Below are 19,832 nucleotides of genomic sequence, written 5' to 3'. Positions count from 1 at the left end.
GTTGCTGGACTGGGGACAGGGTATCTGTTTTCTTCAGCCTAGATGTGTGCCTTCCCCGTGCTATGGGGAAGAGGCAGGCAGAACCATGCTCAGAACTGGAAAAGGTTGTGCTCTTTGGGAGCCTGGGCTTTAGGTAGGTTTCAAGTGTGGGAGGGGAACTGGGCCTAGAAAGTGATTCGAGGGTACAGAGTACTCTGCCCTCCATGCTTCTGGTTGATTTGCTATTTGCTTGCAAGTCTTAGTCTAGGTAACATGGTTTGAGTTCGGGCAGATGCCTGTAACTAGACAAGCTCATTCTAGTGCCAGGTAAGAGCTGCACATTAACAGCAAGATGGTGTAAAACAGGCTTGGGGAAGGACACTGGAGTCATAGCTGCCAGAGCAAGTGACAATGGCGCCTTGGCAGAATGCAGTAGATGACACAGGTACCCGTGAACACAAATGGGGACAAAAGATCAAGAGAATAGATTTGAGAGAAGAAGAACCAGAGCAGAATTTAATATACTTTCCTTAACTCATCCTTGCAATAACTCTTCATCCACTTAAAAGATTTGCGGGGAGTGTCAGTTAATAAGCCAGTTGCATTGGTCTTCCCATTTTGGGGTTTGGCCAAAAGGGCCAAATAAGTGAGACTGTCGTAAGGACCCTTGGCTCTTCTGGCTGTTTGCCTTCTTCCTTTTGCGGTACTTTGCGTTTTTCCGGAGACCTCTTCAGACTTGCATTTTTCATCTCTTTTCTACCACTCAGGGTCTTCCTTTGCTTTCTTTGTCTCTTATACTTTCTTTCCTGACACCTGCTGCTTTTGGTGAAGCTTTGCCCCACTTATAGTCACCTTTCTTTATTTTATGATTAAAAGCTAAGACAGAAATGTGATATTTCAGTAAATAGGTGTATTAGTTCGTTTTCATAAGACTGGGCAATTTACAAAAGAAAGGGGTTTATTGGACTTACAGTTCCACATGGCTGAGGAGGGCTCACAATTATGGCAGAAGGCCAGGAGAAGCAAGTCACATCTTATGTGGATGGCAGCAGGCAAAGAGAGAGCTTGTGCAGAGAAACTCCCGTTTTTAAAACCATCAGATCTCGTGAGACACATTCACCATCATGAGAACAGCGTGGGGTAGACCTGCCGCATGATTCAGTCATACTCCACCGGGTCTCTCCCACAACATGTGAGAATTATGGGAGGTACAAGATGAGATTTGGGTGGGGACACAGGGCCAAACCATATCAATAGGATATCAGGAGAAAAGGAAAAACTAGCATTGTAGAATATTTCAGATAAGTGTTTATTTTTTATTTTTTTACAACTGTCTAAACAGAGTTTTTGAGTGCCAACTTCTCCCTAAAGAAAGCAGTTAGAGGCTGGGCACAGTGGCTCACGCCTGTAATCCCAGCACTTCGGGAGGCCAAGGTGGATGGATCACGAGGTCAAGAGCTCAAGACCATCCAGGCCAACGTGGTGGAACTCCGTCTCTACTAAAAATACAAAAATTAGCTGGGTGTGGTGGCATGCGCCTGTAGTCCCAGCTACTTGGGAGGCTGAGGCAGGAGAATCACTTGAACCTGGGAGGCAGAGGTTGCAGTGAGCCGAGATTGTGCCACTGCACTCCAGCCTAGTGACAGAGCGAGACTCCGTCTCAAAAAATAAAAATAAAAATAAAACAGTTAGATGCCAAGGCGCTGGCTTTCCACTGGGAATATGTCTTATGGTTTCAAGTGAAAATTCAATCTTTTTGTGAATTTCAATCTTATTCTATTTTGGAAAACCATTTTATGTTTACTGAACCTGGGAAGCATGAATTCACTGTTACAGGAAGAGGAAAGACCTTGCAGGGGCCTTGTAGGTCTCCACACTCTAAGCAAGGCTTAAAATAAGGCCAAGGATAGATTAAGACAATTCCACAGTCAAACCTTTGCCCTTAAAACTGGTGTTTTTCTCTTAGTGTCTTTATGATTTTTGTTTTTATTTCCATACTGCTTTTCATGTTTTCTATTTTGCTATACAAGTTGTATTTCTTTTACCCTTCTTTAGTATTTTGGGAAGAAATATGACATATATATATAAATTCTAGTAGTGGTCATATTAAGTTTATCATAACCATTCTTTTCTTTTCTTTTCTTTCTTTCTTTTTTTCTTTTTTTTAAGATACGGAGTCTCACTATGTTGCCCAGGCTGGAGTGCAGTAGCTCTTTACAGGCACAATCATAGTGCAGTCTAGCCTTGAACTTCTGGGCTCAACCAATCCTCCTGCCTCAGTCTCCTGAGAGCTGGGACTGCAGGTGTATGCCACCATACCCAGCTTCATAAGCATTCTTTAACCTATTTTTTTTGGTAGTCCTCAAAGGGATGATGCAATACTTTTTAAATCTTTTCTTTAATGATGAAGACAGGGCATACTTTAACTTCCTCTGCCCCTCTATTCTGCTTTCCAATTTTTGCTATTATGTAGGCTATTGTTATTAATATTTTAATATTAGTATAATACTTAGATAATGTATGATAATGACTAATTCTTTCTAAAAATAATATGTGACTTTAATATTCAGTTATGTAACCATGCTTAGAAATATTATTCATAGCGGCCAGGCACAGTGGCTTATGCCTGTAATCCCAGCACTTTGGGAGGCCGAGGCGGGTGGATCACAAGGTCAGGAGTTCGAGACCATCTCGGCCAATATGGTGAAACCCATCTCTCCAAAAAGAATACAAAATTAGCCGGGCCTGGTGGTGGGCACCTGTAGTCCCAGCTACTTGGGAGGCTGAGGCAGGAGAATCACTTGAACCCGGGAGGCAGAGGTTACAGTGAGCTGCAATCGTGCCACTGCACTCCAGCCTGTGCAACAAAGCAAGACCGACTCAAAAAAAAAAAAAAAGTATTATTCATAGCCTCTTCTGGAGCTGGGACCAGGGTGAGATGAAAGAGGCACTAGCCTTGAGTGCAAAATTCAAAAGGATGTCAAAAGTTTCAGTAGTTAAGATAAAAAGATGAAGTTCAGTAGTTAAGTATTTATATTTTAATGCAATATTTTTAACCAAAATTAATGCAAAAACAATTGATAATGAACAAAATGTCAGAAGTTTACATAAAGACAGTGTCTTAGCATGGGCTGCTATTATAAAACACTGTAGACTGGGTGGCTTAAAGAACAAAAATTTCTCAGTTTTGGAGGCTGGAAGTTTAAGATCAAGAGTCTAGCCTGGGGCCAAAAGTTTCTGGTGAGGGCTCTCTTCATGGCTTGCTGACAGCTGTCTTCTTGCTGTGTCCACACATGGCATTTCTTTGGTGTGTGAGCCTGGAGGGCAGCCGAGCTCTGGTCTGTCTTCCACTTCTTTTAGCAGTGGTCTCTCTTCCTCTTTTATCAGAGACACTAATCCAATTGGATCAGGACCCTACATTTTTTATGTCATTTAACTTTATTAATGTGAAGGCCCTTTTTCAAAATATGGTCACATTGGGGTTTAGGACTTCAACATATGAATCTTGGGGGAACATAGACATTCAATCTATAGCAGAGAGGATCTGATAGGATGGAGATTAGGGTGAAGTGAGGCTGAGTACTGTAAGACTTTGTCTCTTCCTTTTTTCTTCCTTCCTTTCTCCCTTTGTCCCTTCCTTTCCCTCCTCTTCCTTTCTTTTCTTATTTCAATTTTAAAATATTGTGTTAAAATATAATTTACCTAAGCCAGGTATAGTGGTGCATGCCTGTAGTCCCAGTTATTTGAGAGGCCAAGGCAGGAGGATTTTTTGAGCCCAGGAGTTCAAGATTGTGGTATGCAGTGATCACACCTGTGAATAGCACTATACTCCAGCCTGGGCAACATAGTGGCATCGTGTCTCTTAGAAAAAATTACCCTTTATCTTGATTACTGATTTTCTTGATGCTTCCTTTTATTTTACATCTGAGGTGAATGTCTTACTTGCCTGACTGTAGTCCCAGCCCTGCTCAGCTCTGTGTTTAACTGGGTTCATTGCTTACTACCAGTTTTTTTTTATATATATGTATATGACTTCCCCATTTCTTGAGTTCTTAATTCTGCTTCTTTTATTCATACATTGGTAAATGTTTTCAAGTTGTTTTTCCTGCAAGAAGAATCATTTCTGAGTCTCTGCAGTGCTGCTGAGAGGGCACATGGTGCAGAGCGTAGGAGTCTGGGCTGTGGAGCTCGGCTGCATGGGTTTTAATCTGGATTCTACCACTTACTAGTTCTTAATGCCTTTGTTTCTTCATCTGTCAAGTAGGCATGGTGGTAATATGTACGTGCCTCGTGGGTCACCATTAGGATTAGATGAGGCAATGCACAGATAGTATGTACCACAGTACTTGGCACCTAGCAAGAGCTCAATAAATGTTGGCCATTCTTACCGGGGAAAGACATTTTGGCTGGGGATGAATGTTATCCCCCAGCTCCCCAACCCCCTCCAAATTTATCGGTTTCTATTTACATTCTTCTGTTTGCCTGTTCATCTGTTGGCATTTAGTGTTGTCGCAAAATTCAATACTGATTTTTTTTTTCCTTTAAGGCAGGTCTAATTTTTCTGCTTCCGTGATTGGAAAATTTTTCTCTTGATTTTTGTTATTCAAAAATGTTGCCAAACTTCATAAACTAGGGATTCATTATACTATTCTGTCTACTTTTGTGTGTGTTTGGAATTTCAGTAATAAAAAGCCTGAGAAAATATCGCCAAGCTGCATCTAGATGTGCATTTTTTTCCCATTGATTTTGCTGGAGTGTGGTGGCTCCTTTAAGCAGCCCCCACAGCTCTCTGTTCAGCCCAGGACATGTATTTATATTTACGTTTTTGTCTATCCATTGATTTGGTCTCTCTCCTTCAGGAACATGGATCCTGTATCTCTTGGATCTCTGTTGTGCATCTTCTGTATTGTCTTTTTTTTTTTTTTTTTTTTTTTTTTTTTTTTTTTTTGAGACAGAGTCTTGCTGTGTCACCCAGGCTGGAGGGCTGGAGTGCAGTAGCACGATCTCAGCTCACTGCAACCTCTGCCTCCCGGGTTCAAGTGATTCTCGTGCCTCAGCCTCCCGAGTAGCTGGGATTACAGGTGCGTGCCACCATGCCTGGCTACTTTTTGTATTTTTAGTAGAGACGGGGTTTCCTCATGTTAGCTAGGCTGGTCTCGAACTCCTGACCTCAGGTGATCTGCCTGCTTTGGCCTCCCAAAGTGCTGGGATTACAGGAATGAGCCACTGCACCCAGCTTTTCTCTATTGTCTTCTGCCTCATGATTGTCATCTGTGTCTTCTGCAACTGCAGATTGGTAGAGCCGCCTTATCTCAATACATTATTTATTTGACTTTCTGTAGTGTTGATTCCACTATTTCCTGTTCTCAGTTTTAATTTTAATTCTACTAATGTTGGTTTAGTTTCCTCATAATAATTCCTTGATGCATCCATCTCTCTTTTCACCTCAGCCTGTTTTCTTCTTCTGGTTTTCTGTTCTTGTTTCATAGAGGGTGCTTTGTCCTATATTTCTGTGCTGAGGAAACACCTTTCCTGGTGTTTTCTCTAACACCTTATGTTAGAAATTTTACATGTATTCTTCCTCTTAGCCCTCTTGAGAATATTTTTTCCCCAAGCTCTGTACAGTCCTTTTTATTCACTCCACGTAAGAATGTTTTTTGCCTTCGTCTCCAAATGAGACAGCTCTATCCAGCCTCCTAAACCCATGACCACTTTTTAAAAGCAGGTGAACTGATCTGAGATGGGCGTCTTTCTCATGCACTGGCTCTTTGATATTCTGAATTCATAGGGTCCACAGAAAGTTGTGTTCCCCAGCATGCATTGCCACCTTTCCTTGTCCTGTCCTGGTCTTTGTCTATCCCAAGATACAGCCTACCACTGCCAGTTCAGACTCCACTTCTTGCCCTGTGGTGCCCTAAGTTGCCATATCTGGATAATGATGGGATAGAGGGGAGGGAGACACAGAGTTGAGGTGTGGGAAGAATGGAGGGAACATTGTCCTGATTGCCTAGGCAAGCAGATCTCTTTTCTTCCCCCTAGTGTTTTGTTTAAAGACAGGGTCTTACTGTGTTGCCTGGGCTGGAGTGCAGTGGCATGATCATGGCTTACTGCCTCAAACTCCTGGGCTCAAGTGATCTTCCCACCTCGGCCTTCCAAGTAGCTGGGACTACAGGCGTGTACAACAGTGCCTGGCTAGTTTGTTAATTTTCTGTAGAGACAGGGTCTCACTGTGTTGCCCAAACTTCTTTATCTTTTAAAAGATTTCCTAACTGCTCTACAGGATGTTTACTGCTTGTGTAATAAAGCAAAGAATTTTCAAATAGCACCACTCTATCTGTGGAACAACTGTTTGGCATTTTAGATCTGAATCCAGTTTGAGGTTTCTGAGGCGGGAATTGGTCAGTAGGAAAGGCAAGAGGTATCTGTCCACCTCTCTTATGGCAGATTCTAGTGTCCTGAATCCTGGGTTGGTTTTCTTAGTTCAGCTCCATCTACCTTGTTATTTGCGGACATTTCTCTCAAGTGCTGGTATTAGTGCATCTTTAGCCTTTGGTTTTAGTGTTGTGAGTTTTTACCTTTTAAAAAATAACATGAAGTGCTGCTATATGGATGCTTTTTTTGCCATTAAGAAAAAAATTGTAGTCAAATACACATAACATAAAATGCATCATCCTGACCATTTTTATGTGTACATCTCAGTACACATTCTATGTGTACACATTTTATGTGTGCCTTCACATTGTTGTATAACCAATCTCCAAAACTCTTTCCATCTTGCAAAACTGGAGCTCTTTACCTTTTAAACGTTAACTCCCCATTCCCTCCCATCCACTCCCCAGCCCTCAGCAACCACCATTCTATTCTATGTCTTTCTTTTGGCCGTTTTTTATTTTTTTATTTTTAGGAGGCTATAACGTGCACTCTTCTTAAAGTTTTCTGTCTCTGATTTCTTCAGCACATTCATACTGAGCGTACACTCTGCTAAATCACGTTCATGGTTCTGGGGACACTGCTGTGAGCAAGGGCAGTATTGTTCTTGTCCTCAAGGAGCTGACATTCCAGGGAGGAGAGACAATCAACAAGTAAATGAGTGTGCTAGTGAGTTCAGACAGTGCTAAGTCCCAGGAAGACAGCAAATGGCAATATGACAGAGAGTGCCTTTGGGGTGCTATTTTGGCCAGGGAGGTCCCAGAAGGTCTCTCTGAGCAAGTGATATTTTAGCTGACTCCTGGATCTACACAGGAGACTTCCTCCCCGATGTAGAGGGACTGGAGGAACAGCCCTTTGGGAGGAAGGAACAGAATGCACAAACACTCTAAGACTGTCATGAACGTGGCACATTTGAGAAACGGAAAAAAATACTGATGTGACTTGAGCATACTAAGCAATGGGGAGAAGAGAACAAAATGAGGCTGGGCAGGTCACAGAGCAAAGCCAGGCAGCTTAGATTTTGTTCCAATTGTAATGATAAGCCACTTGGGACCTTTATTAATATATTTATTTTGAAACAGGGTCTTTCATTGTCACCCAGGCTGGAGGGTAGTGGTGCAATCACGGCTTACTGTAGCCTCGACCTCCTGGGCTCAATCAATCCTGCCACTTCAGCCTCTCGAGTAGCTGGGACTATAGGTGCATGTCACCATGGCCAGCTAATTTTTGTATTTTCTGTAGAGACAGGGTCTTGCCATGTTCCCCAGGCTGGACTCAAAACTCCTGGGTTCAAGTGATTCACCCGCCTCAGCCGGGATCCCGAAGTGCTGGAATTACAGGTGGGAGCCACCGTGTCTGGCCCACTTGAGGCTTTTAACAGTAGAGTTATGTGACCTAACACTTGACATTAAAAAAGGATTTTTGCATAAAAATACACTTGAGTTGGCTAATACTGCATACAGCAGCACACAGGTGCATAAGCACCACACATACGCAGTGTCTTCATCTGCCTCTGACAACCAGATTCCCCTGGGGATACGTCAGGAATGTTTGGGATACCTGTAGACTTTTCTTTGAGTAATTCTAATGAAAAGGCTGACAGATAGTATTGCTTTATGGATGGAACATCTGAGACCCTGAAATGTTGAATTTTAGTTCATGAGTCATGCTGTACTTTAGCCTAATTTTTCTTTTTTTGCTTTTAGACTTAGAACAGAATCTATAGAGTGTCAGTCAACTGAGCTTGAGACTTATCTATTTTTTATTAGCTTTTTGGAGACAGGGTCCTGCATTGTCACCAAGGCTGGAGTGCAGTGGCATGATTTGGGTTTACTGCAGCCTTGACCTCCTTGGCTCAACAGATCCTCCCACCTCAGCTTCCCAAGTAGCTGGGACTACAGGCTTGTGTCACCACACCTGGCTTATTTTTATATTTTTTGTAGGGATAGGGTTTCGCCTTGTTGCTTGGGTTGATCTCCAACTCCTGGGCTCAAGCGATCCTTCTGCCTCAGCCTCCCAAAGTGCTGGGATTACAGGCATGAGCCACTGCACCCAGGTGAGACCTCTTTATTCGAATGGCAGAATTGCTACGGGGTAAAGAAATCCACCTCTGGTTACTCCTGTTTCTATTAGTAGGTGTATAAAATGTTCTACAATAATATATGACCCTTAAAAAAAATTAGAGTAAAAGTCTTTTCCCCTCCCCCCAAGGGAGTTGGTGGAGGATTCGAAAAATGGTTTTTGGTTTGCTGGATTGGTATCTGTAAAAGTGTTTCTTGCTAGAATGGAATGAGTACCTGTGTCCTTGGTGATGGGGCTTCCTGACATCTGCCACGCCAAGCCACGTCTGAGGGCAGGGGTGGCATCCTGTGCTCACTTTGCAGGCATCTTTTCTGAGCCATGGCCATTGTGTCACTTAGAATTCAAACCACATTTTGAGCAGCCTATTTTTGATAGAATCTGACTTTCTATTGTGAATATTTAGAATTTTTTTTTTCTTTTTTGAGACAGAGTCTTGCTCTGTCGCCCAGGCTGGAGTGCAGTGGCGCAATCTCAGCTCACTGCAAGCTCCGCCTCCCAGGTTCACTCCATTCTCCTGCCTCAGCCTCCCGAGTAGCTGGGACTACAGGCGCCTGCCACCATGCCCAGCTAATTTTTTGTATTTTTAGTAGAGACGGAGTTTCACTGTGTTAGCCAGGATGGTCTCGATCTGACCTCGTGATCTACCCGCCTCAGCCTCCCAAAGTGCTAGGATTACAGGCGTGAGCCACCGCACCTGGCCAGAAATATTTTTAAAAGTTCAAAAAAAAAGAAAAAAAACACCTTTATCTGGCTTTGGTAAATCGCAATTGTTTTTGTCCACTGTTGGGAAGTGAAACAGCCTGTGATGATTCTGATCTTGATATTATACAGAAACTAGTTCATCAACAGATGATCAGAATCTGCACTTGGTACTTCATTCAAAACAAGCCCTCTGTGTTTTACATCATGCCCTTTTCAAGTAGGTCTCTTCATACAGTGAGTACGAATATTTCATGAGCTATAAATGTTTAATTTGGAAAATACTTGGCATCATTCTAGGTCTTTATTTCAGAAAACATCCTGGGATGGCACGGGTCCAAGTCACATTCCACAGAGCAGCTGAAAAATGGGACACTGGGCTCTTTGCCATCAGCCAGTGCCAACATAACCTGGGCAATTTTACCAAACTCCGCTGAAGATGAACAAACCTCACAGCCAGAGCCAGAGGTAAGCGTGCAGTCCTCTCAGTGCATTCACGGCTTGTGTTATCGCTTGTTCAGAAATATAGTAATTATATTTGTAACTTGCTCATCTCTTTGTTTTAAGAGGAGACAAATTAAAAAATGGAAGAATTGCCTGGAGAGACAAAATCAGCTATGTGCATGCCCGGCACTTCTCATGTTCTTGTGTCTGGCAGCTGCTGTGGGTGAATTGTGATCCTACAAATGAGGACTCTCCTATTTTCGTTGAAATAGGAGTCACTTTAACTTCAAGTGGGAGAAATTCGAACAGACCCGTTAACATGATGCCTATTGACATGATGGGAGCAGTTACAATATATTATGTTGCTCCCCTGAAAAATGGCTTCTTCGTGTGGTTCCTGCTAGTACAAGCTCTTGCCTCACATGCTCGACTCCTGCATGCTCCTGAGCCAGGCCGGGATCTGTGGGGCCATGGCCAACACTCCTCTTGGGCATTGAGCTGCAGCCCAGGTTCAGGCTGCCGAGGATATGCACGTGCCTCGTCAGGAGAGCAGTCCTTGCAGATCCTGGTGATCAGCCAGGCTCCAACAGGCTTCATGGACTCTCTGTCATCTGCCCGCAGCCTGGCTCTCCTATCTCTGCCTCTAAGTGGCCGCTGGAGGGGAGCCAAATGCAGCGTTTCCTTTTGTCAATTTTATTTTGAGTCCTGAGTCCATTTTTGTTTTTCTTGTTCTTTTGATGCGCATGATATAGTCTTGATATAGTCTCTTGAACTGGCGGAGGCCTCCTTTAACCATGCATTAGAGGTTGTTCTTAATTTCCATTGAAATCATTTTAGCCTGAAAATTGTAGAACACTTACAAAATCTATTTGATAAGGCTGAAAGCCCCAAGGCAGTGTCTTTGATCAAATGGTTTTGGTTATCAATGGAAATTTTTCTCCAAGCAGCATAGGATTATATTCTTGGACAGTGATGTAGTAGCATAACTCTTATAAAGTCAGATTACCCTGCCTACAAATATTTCATCGGCATCTTTAAGGGGTGTTAGAAGGGTATGAAGTGAATAGTGGCTGTGGATTTTTGAAAGGCATTTGCTCTGTATGTACAAGGAGTTTCAGGGTCAAGAAACTCATGCAGCTGATGTGTAAGTGAATCAGAAGGTAAGTTGGCAACCGTGTGAGTGGTAGAGAAGTGAGTTATTAGATCTTTAGTAATCATTTTTTAGATCCTTATTTCTAGCAGCATTCTTGGGCAAAACCTAACTGGGGCTATCACATAATCAATTTACTTATTATGGCTCGTGCTATTTCTGACTTTGTAAATCCTCCTTAGTGTTTCTTCTGTGTTTTTCTGATAGGTGTTCCCTCTGACCCCCAAGGTTTGAGGCCAGGTCTGTTGTTTTTTACACAAAGTTGTTGCCCACTTTGCCTCACCAGTCAGTAGCATTGGCAAAAAAATTAGCATACGATTATCTGTGAGAAATAACTAACTCCTGGCCAGGCGCAGTGGCTCACACCTGTAATCCGAGCACATTGGTAGGCTAAGGCAGACGGATCATGAGGTCAGGAGTTCGAGACCAGCCTGACCAACACGGTGAAACCCCATCTCTACTAAAAATACAAAAATTAGCTGGGCGTGGTGGCACACACCTGTAATCCCAGCTACTTGGGAGGCTGAGGCAGGAGAATCGCTTCAACCCAGGAGGCAGCGGCTGCAGTGAGCCAAGATCGCACCATTGCACTCCAGCCTGGGCAACAGAACGAGACACCATCTCAAAAAAAAAAAAAAAAAAAAGAAAGAAAAAAGAAAAAAAGAAGTAACTAATTCCCAAGTTCAACTTTAAAAAAATACATCCTGAAGAAGAAGAACTAGCCAGAGCTTTTTTCATTAAAGTAGAGACAGTCATTAATTTCTAGTTGTCATTTTTGCCCTTCATTGTTTTGTCAGAGCAAGTTAAGATTTTGTTTGATTCCATGTAGTAGGGAAAGTCTTATGGAGTAGAATGGTGTTTTGGTGTTTTGGTGGTTTTCTGAGAAGGGAGAGTGAGAATTCTTTTGCAAAGACTCCCCTCATTTTTTCCAGTGAGTGCTATGGCAGATGATTCTCAAAACCCAAACGGCTAGTAGAGCTTGGACACTATTTTTCTTCTTAGGCCATTGTGCTTTGCCACGTTTTTTGTCTTAACAGTTAAAAAAACTAGCGACATCCACACAATAGTTTTTCTGTCAGAAAAAAAAATGTTGCTGTTGCCTCCTTTCTGTACATTGTGGAGGAATAACTTCTATATAGAATGAAGTGAAATTCCTAAAGGTTAAGAATGCCTTATGAGCAGGTCCTTAATGCTTTTGATCTAGAGAATATAGTTACTTATGTGAGTGATCATTGGGAAACTAACTTTCAGAATTGTGGTTATTATGGTCGTGTAACTAAATTAACTATTGTCTTCTGGTTTACCGTTTAGAACATGTTAGGTCTTTGGGGGGATAAGTGGGGTACCAAAGGTAGCTCCCCTCTGCTGGTTCTGGCTTCCCAGAAAATAAACTACATCTGAAACAGTAACACATTTTGAAGCTTAGTGTGTTTAATTCCCTGCAGAATAAAAGCTCAAAGAGCCGTACATATTTAATATGTGAGTTAGAAGAGAGCTGTGGTCGGCTCCGTTATAAAATGTAGTGATCTTAGAATTTTATTCTGCTGGGGCTAGAACTAACTAAATGTGAAAGTGAAATATTCTTCTATAATGAAATGAGTTAGGATTTTGGTTTTACCTATTAGTAAAACAATTTTTTCAACAAAAAACACCATCTGAAATGTAAGTCAAGATAGAAAAAGGTTTTCCGTGTGTCGCTTCTTCATGTATGCCTTACTTTAGGACAAGAAGGATGGTGATTGGAGTAGAGACTGTGGACCAAGCTCTCTTGACTTTTTCTTTTTTTTTTTTTCCCCCCCCTTTTTTTTGGAGATTTTTTTTTTGCTCTGTCGCCAGGCTGGAGTACAGTGGCGCGATCGATCTCAGCTCACTGCAACCTCCGCCTCCCGGGTTCAAGCGATTCTCATGCCTCAGCCTCCTGAGTAGCTGGGATTACAGGCAGGCGCCATCACACTCAGCTAATTTTTATATCTTTAGTAGAGACGGGGTTTCACCATGTTGGCCAGGATGATCTCGATCTCCTGACCTCGTGATCTGCCTGCCTTGACCTCCCAAAGTGTTGGGATTACAGGCGTGAGCCACCGTGCCCAGCCACTCTCTTAACTTTCTTTCCACTTTCTCGATTGGAGAGATTGGAAACTTAACAGCTACATGTCCCAGACTTTCTTACAGTTGGAGTTCTGAACACGTTACTGGGAGATGCATTTGTGTAAGATTTGGAAGACCAAGTTCCTCCTGCTCGTGCTGCTGGCAGGCAGTGGCATGGAGATTGGAGTGTTTAGAGGCAGTTGTGGTGTTGTGGTGGCCACACTTATAGTTCCAGGCCTTAGTCCCACCTCCCTGGGTGTGGGAATCTGTTGTGGCAACAGCAGCAGCTTCCTGACCTCTGAATCACGGCCACCTACAATGTTGTGACCTTGAACTTAAAAGTCTAAGGTGCCGGCTGGGCGTGGTGGCTCATGCCGGTAATCCCAGCACTTTGGGTGGTTGAGGTGGGTGGATCACGAGGTCAGGAGTTTGAGACCAGCCTGACCAACGTGGTAAAACACCATCTCTATTAAAAATACAAAAATGAGCTGAGCGTGGTGGCGTGCGCCTGTAATCCCAGTTACAAAGAAGCTGAGGCAGGAGAATTGCTTGAACCTGGGAGACAGAGGTTGCAGTGAGCCGAGATTGTGCCACTCCACTCCAGCCTGGGTGACAGAGAAAGACTCTGTCTCCTCCAAAAAAGAAAAGTCTAAGGGGCCCCTGATGTCTGCTCCTCCAGCCTTTTTAATAATTCTACAGGCACCTAATTCCCATATCAAATTCCTTTCTGACTGCAACACCTGGAGTGGTTTCTGTTTTCTGCACCCACGGTGACTGGTTGGGCTCTTGGCACAGGAGGGCACAGGAGAGCCCAGGGCAATGAGATAAACCCATCCTGAATGACAGAGCTCACACGTGACCATGTACACCCACCTTCTAGAGGACATATCTGAGCAACAAAACCTTAACTGTTTTTTTAAAAGTCAGGTTTATTGAGGCATAATTCACCATTTTAAAATGCAAGGTTCTCAGTTTTAACAAATCAAAGTAGTATCCCTAATCCAAATCTAATTCAAAATCTGAATTAGATCTGAATTAAATCTGAATCCCTAATTCAAAATCTAAAATGCCCCCAAATCCAAAACTTTTTTAAGGCCGACATGACACTCAAAGGAAATGCTCCTTGGAGTATTCTGGATTTCAGAGTTTTGGATTTGGGATGCTCAACTGGTATAATGCAAAACTTCCAACTTCCAAAAAAATTCAAAATCCAAAACACTTTTTCTCCCAGGCATATTTCAGGTGAGGGATACTCAACCTGTATAGAACAGTTCTATTGCCCCCAAATTCCCTCATGCCCCTTTATAGTCAAATCTGTCCCCCAGCCCTTGGCAACCATTGATCTATTATTTGTCCCTATAGTTTTGTCTTTCCTGGAATGTCATATATACATATGGAATCATGCAGGAGGGCTTCTTTCACATAGCATAATGCATTTGAGATGCATCCATGTTATGTGAATCATTCTAAGGCATTCCTTTTGCATTCCTTTTGCATTGAATAGTATCTGTGGGGTCTACAGATTATCCATTTACTAGTTGAAGAGCATTTGATAACTTTAAATTTCTCACATTTTTTATGGGTAAAATGGAAAGGGGGAGCAATGAAAAATAATGTTGTGTTAATTATTTGAGGGTAAATATCTGGTGCCCAGATACCTACCCCTGGCCTTAGGACAATCAGGACTATCAGTCCCGCCCCTGGAGACTAAGCAGAGGGTTTTTAAGCCTGTTCCTCAATAGCATACTGTCAACTCCTATCAATCCCTGTGTTGACTGTCTCAGTTAGCAGCTTTGCCTAGTTAGTCGTCTGGATTACAGTGGCAACAATGCTATCAAGAGACCACATACCCTATACCGTCACAAATCTAGCAGGCATAGAAAAACTTATAATATCTTTATGTACTGAGTACTATATCAGCATATAAGTTAGCTAAATGAACTTTGGTTAAAAAATTGCATAATTGAATTTTCAAGTAAACATGTCCTAATCATCCTTTCCCAAAAGAAGAAAAATTGTTTTAAGAATAAAGGAAGGAGACTGATATAAAAGATTTAGCTGAGTTCTGCGTCAAGAATTTTCATGCTTTTGATTGAATGGTCATTATAGCACTGAACTTTTGAACTACTTAACAAGCCATAAAGCTGTCCATTTGAAATCCTCTGATGTTCAGCTTGAAGCCTGGCCAGTACAATCCCCTCAACACATTTTTATCATTTTTTTTAATTTTTCATCCCCATGATACATAAAGGTATAGGTAGATGTTGGTTGGGGATGTATCCGGTGTGGGATGGTGATAGATTTTTAGAGATGAACAAGGTTAATATGTTGTTTTGATCCTTTAAATAATTCTTTTAAAGTTTCAATCTTATAAGTTTGTTTGAAACATGTGGCACATATTTATTTGTGGTCAACAGTTTGAAGAGTGAGGTATAGCTATCACTGACTTACGATGATTGAAAATCACTTTATTGAATCCTGTGATAACCTCACAGAGTTTAATTCCAAATGGTTGCTGCATAGGAAATATCATTGATCAAGTTTGAAATTTGTTATAAGTAAATTTCGTGGGTGATAGGATTATCCTTCCCCACTCCATTCCTCATCTCTCATCATCAAACAGACTACATCTCCTTCCAAGAATCTGTAGAATAGACCTTTTTTTTTTCCTTTGAATCATGACCTTTGATTCACTAAATCTTAGAATAGTCTTTAGGAGTCAAATGGCCATTCCTCAAACTCGAGTGGTTGTTTAACTTGCCAAGCATCACAGAACTTAGGTTGACACAAAATTGATATGTGGACTTCCTTTCTCCCAAGCTAGCGCTCTTTCCTTCATGCTACACCATCTCCTATATTGGATAGGATTCTATCAGATGCAAATAACAGGAAACCCTACAATTAATAGCTCAAATAGTAATAAATGTAAGCCTGGGCATGGTGGATTATACCTGTAGTCCCAGCATTTTAGGAGGTCAAAGCAGGAGGATCACTTGAGGCGAGGAGGTCAAGACCAACATAGGCAAGATAGACCCTGTCTCTACAAAAAAATATAAAAATCAGCTGGGTACGTGCCGATGGTCCCAGCTACTCGGGAGGCTGAGGTGAGAGGATTACTTGAGCCTGGGAGGTTGAAGCTGCAGTGGGCTGTGATCACAGCACTGCATTCGAACCTTGGTGACAGAGTGAGATCCAGTCTCAAATAATAATAATAATAATAAATTTTTGCACAAAAGAATTCTGGGAGTAGGTGGTTCCAGGTGTGGTGCAGCAACTCATGATGGCCTCAAAGATACAAGTTTCTTCCATTCCTCCTCCTGTTTATCCTTATGCTTGTCACTTCATTGTGGCAGCATCATAGCTGTAGTCCCAAATATTGCATCCTCACGACCTATCCTTTAAAAGAAAGGATGGGAGCTCTTCTCAAGATACTTTTTGAGGTCAGGCGCGGTGGCTCACGCCTGTAATTCCAGCACTTTGGGCGGCCAAGGCAGGCAGATCATGAGGTCAGGAGATTGAGACCATCCTGGCCAACATGGTGAAACCTGTTTCTACTAAAAATACAAAAATTAGCTGGGCATGGTGGTGGGTGCCTATAATCCCAGCTACTTGGGAGGCTGAGGAGGGGGAATCGCTTGAACCTGGGAGGCGGAGGTTGCAGTGAGCAGAGATCATGCCACTGCACTCCAGCCTGTCAACAGTGCGAGACTCTGTCTCCACAAAATAAAAAAAAAATTTAAAAAAAAGACACTTTTTGTTTGGGAAGCGAAGCCCCTTAGTACACTCCCCCTGTTATCTCACAGCCAGAACTAGATCACATACCTACTCCAAGTCCTGTAACTGGTGGTGGGTCACTGGATTTTCATGAGTCACCCTCCCCGGCTGTGGAGTGTAACTTACCTGAGATCAAAGGGATCTCAGATCCCAGAGAGACCAGAATTGGGCTTTTGTCAGCAAGAGAAAATAGGGTATTGGCTTTTGGGTCGTAATAGATTGTGTCTGCTATACCCTGATCTACCCCAAGTAGGTTTTCTTCATGTAGTGGTCATCTTCAGCCCCACGAGACTTTTCTGACCTGGCAGTTTCATCTCATAGACTTAATTCTTTGAGGGAAGACACCATGTGTGATTCTTCTCTGGAAACTCCAGAGTATTTAGGAAAGTACGATGCACATAGCAGATACTCTAAGTATGTAATGAATGAATGTGAACGATGAGGTTCATTGGTAGTATTCATGACTAAAGGGCATGCTTCCTTCTCGTTCTCATCTCTGTTCTGTGCTCTTCCCTGTGGCTTCCGGGAGTTCCAGTAGAAGTAAGTTTAACCTGTTGAGTGGCATATGACTTACATATGCTGCTGTGATGAAAGATTCATCCATGATCAGCGTCCTGGAGCTCTCCAGGCCGAAGATGCTTCTATGAATTGGTTCATTCCTCGTCAGTGGCCTTGATCTGCTATCTAACAGGTGCTAAGTGGTTGTAGTTATACATGGAATTATTTTTGTGTGAGGGTCTCTCATCACGGGATAGAATTCTTATTATAATCTTTTAGAAGAGCTGCTGAAGACATTCCATTTAGATCCTCACACTAAAGGAATGAACAATGATTTGATCACCCGGGTTTTTTCTCTTTCTCTTCTGGCTGTTGTTGGTCTGGGGGGAAAGTAGTTCATCCTTTAGGCAAATGTAGAAGAGATGCCTTCTAGCTATCAGACCCTTAGGACTCACTAAAAATCAGAAAGAGCCATACTGTTGTTATGCTTAAAAATATACTGCTCCCTCATTAGTTCGTTCTGTGTTCCAGTATAGTAAGACAGTGATGATTCATCTATGCAATTATTTTATTCACTCAACAGATACTGAGCTCTTATTATATAGTGGGCATTGAATGGAGCCCTTCCTTAGTTTAGCAGATTTTCATAACCCAGTTTATTAGCTCTGTACATGTTTCATAATAGTTATAATTATTCTGTATTCGTGAGATTAGAAGCAAGAGAAATGTCTCTTAACCAAGTGACGTTTCCAAGGTTAGTACCCTAAGACTGTGTAGGTCCTGGTGCCGTGTGGCTGTGGGTTTACCTATGGCCTGCAGCAATTGAGATGACCATCTGTGAGATGACGTGGAATTTGAAGATGTGCTTCTATGGTTATCTCATAGGCTATACTGCCTCCTGTGGTTAAGAGCTCCTCCTGTCTGTCTTGCAAAATAGCATCTTTCTGCCCTCCTTCCTTCTCGATCTTAGCAACTCACAACGTAATCATCACACACAAACCTAAACTCTGCACACATTTTTTAAGAACTTGTTGGACTTGGTTTCTGGCAGCTTTCATGAGCTGTCTGAGTACAAGGCATGATAGTATATTTTTCTGTGTAGTTTTGGGGGATTAATTTCAGCTTATGCCCGTTTTTCAAGGATTTTTTCTTTCCTCCATTGCTTTTCTCCTCCTCTCTTCCTTTTTTGTGGGTGATAATAAGGTTTTGCTTCTTGGGTGGGTGTTGTTTTTATAAGAGAGGAGGTGAATATAGTGGAAGGTCTGAAATCATGCCTTTGCTATGGCCAGTAGGATATGTGCTGGGGCTTTTAATGGGTTTCGACACTGGACTGAGAGAGTCTTTGGGAGTGGCCTTAGGAGTGTTCACGGTATTGCCTTCCTTCCCTCCCCTCCCACCAGGCCTGTGTGGCTTTGTGACGTAAACACCCACCAGAGTGCTGGGGAGGTAGCCACCTTGGATTTGCCAACTGTGAGCTGGAGCCGTATGAAAAAGCTCAGCACCAAGTGGTATAATCTCTCCTATCCTGCAGCAGTACTCAAAGAATTAAGCGCTTTGAAACTGGTGAATGAAAAGGGCTTAAAGCACTGCAGTGTTTAGTCTGAGTTTTCCCTCCTCCTTCCCCTTTTCTCTTTTCCGTTCATTTTTGTTGCCACAAAGGGAAAAAGTCAGATCTGAACCGGAGGTGAAGAGTTGAAGGGATTGTAGCGATGTGGTATGAAAAGTTTTAGTATTCTGTTGTTTGGGGTATTTAGTCTCACCCTCTAAACATGGCCCTAAATTTCACAGCTCCCTTGCTTCCTTCTCACTTGCCTAGTTCTATGAAATTATACCAGTATAAATGAGCTTTTCACCATCTGCCTGGCTTATATTTTTATTTTCCCACGATGAATGACTATTCTAAAAGTGATTTATTTTCTGGCCCTGATGACGCTCGCTTTCTAAAGATGGAAAGTCAACGCTCAGAGATTTATGATCTAGGGGAAAGAATGTTATGGAAGAAAAGAGTAAAATATTTCTCACATCTACTTTGGGCTTTGCCTGAGTTAATCGATGAGTTCTTGTATCCCTTTTGTAATTTGAATTGAGTTTTGTAGATGGCTTATGGCTCTATGCATTGCAGGGGCTTACTGTGTGCTAAATAATTGTAAATTTAAAATTTTTTTTGGTACTGATGATGGATGTGAGCAACTAGAGGGAAAGTAGTGTGTGTGTGTGTGTGTGTGTGTGTGTGTGTGTGTGTATGAAACAGAGCAAGTGAGTAAGCCATAGAATTGTCTTTAAGTTCTGGCAGTGTTTTTCAGATCTTATGGATGTAGGACTCAAATGGCCATTCTGTAATACTTGAAAGTACTGTACCAGCAGCTGTTTGGCTATCCATCCTGTCCCCAGCCACCCCGGGACCATAGCCTTCCTCACCCCTAAAGATACTGGAGCAGCCCTGGCCAAGGCCGTGGACTCCATGAGGTGCCCAGTGGAGTTGGGTGTCACGCGGTGCTCTGTCACCACTGTCTTTTCTCTCTCTCAGATAACAGTGTGCTCCTGTCCCTCCCAATCTCCATCCTTTTCTCTGTCATTCACCATCCACAGCCAGCTAAGCCTGTGCTGGACAGTCCTCATGTCACATAAAGTTCTCTCTATTGGCTGTAGTGGTCCCATTAAATGACCACATTACTAATAAGTATAAGAA

The 19,832-nt window shown here is 42.5% G+C and overlaps 1 protein-coding gene across 4 annotated transcripts in view; it reads left to right on the top strand.

Annotated features, from left to right (window-relative positions):
- OSBPL10 (oxysterol binding protein like 10) overlaps positions 1-19,832 on the top strand; it is a 321,873-nt gene that overhangs the window by 240,105 nt on the left and 61,936 nt on the right. For all 4 annotated transcript variants that reach the window (XM_001167116.6, XM_003950045.5, XM_009445074.5 and 1 more), the window contains one exon: positions 9,503-9,657. In XM_001167116.6, the coding sequence (XP_001167116.2) occupies positions 9,503-9,657 (155 nt within the window). The remainder of the gene's footprint in view (positions 1-9,502; positions 9,658-19,832) is intronic.

This window comes from Pan troglodytes, chromosome 2, assembly GCF_028858775.2.
Source record: "Pan troglodytes isolate AG18354 chromosome 2, NHGRI_mPanTro3-v2.0_pri, whole genome shotgun sequence".
Lineage (NCBI taxonomy): Eukaryota > Metazoa > Chordata > Mammalia > Primates > Hominidae > Pan > Pan troglodytes.
Note: the sequence above shows the minus strand (reverse complement) of the source record. Positions and strands in the feature narration are given on the sequence as shown.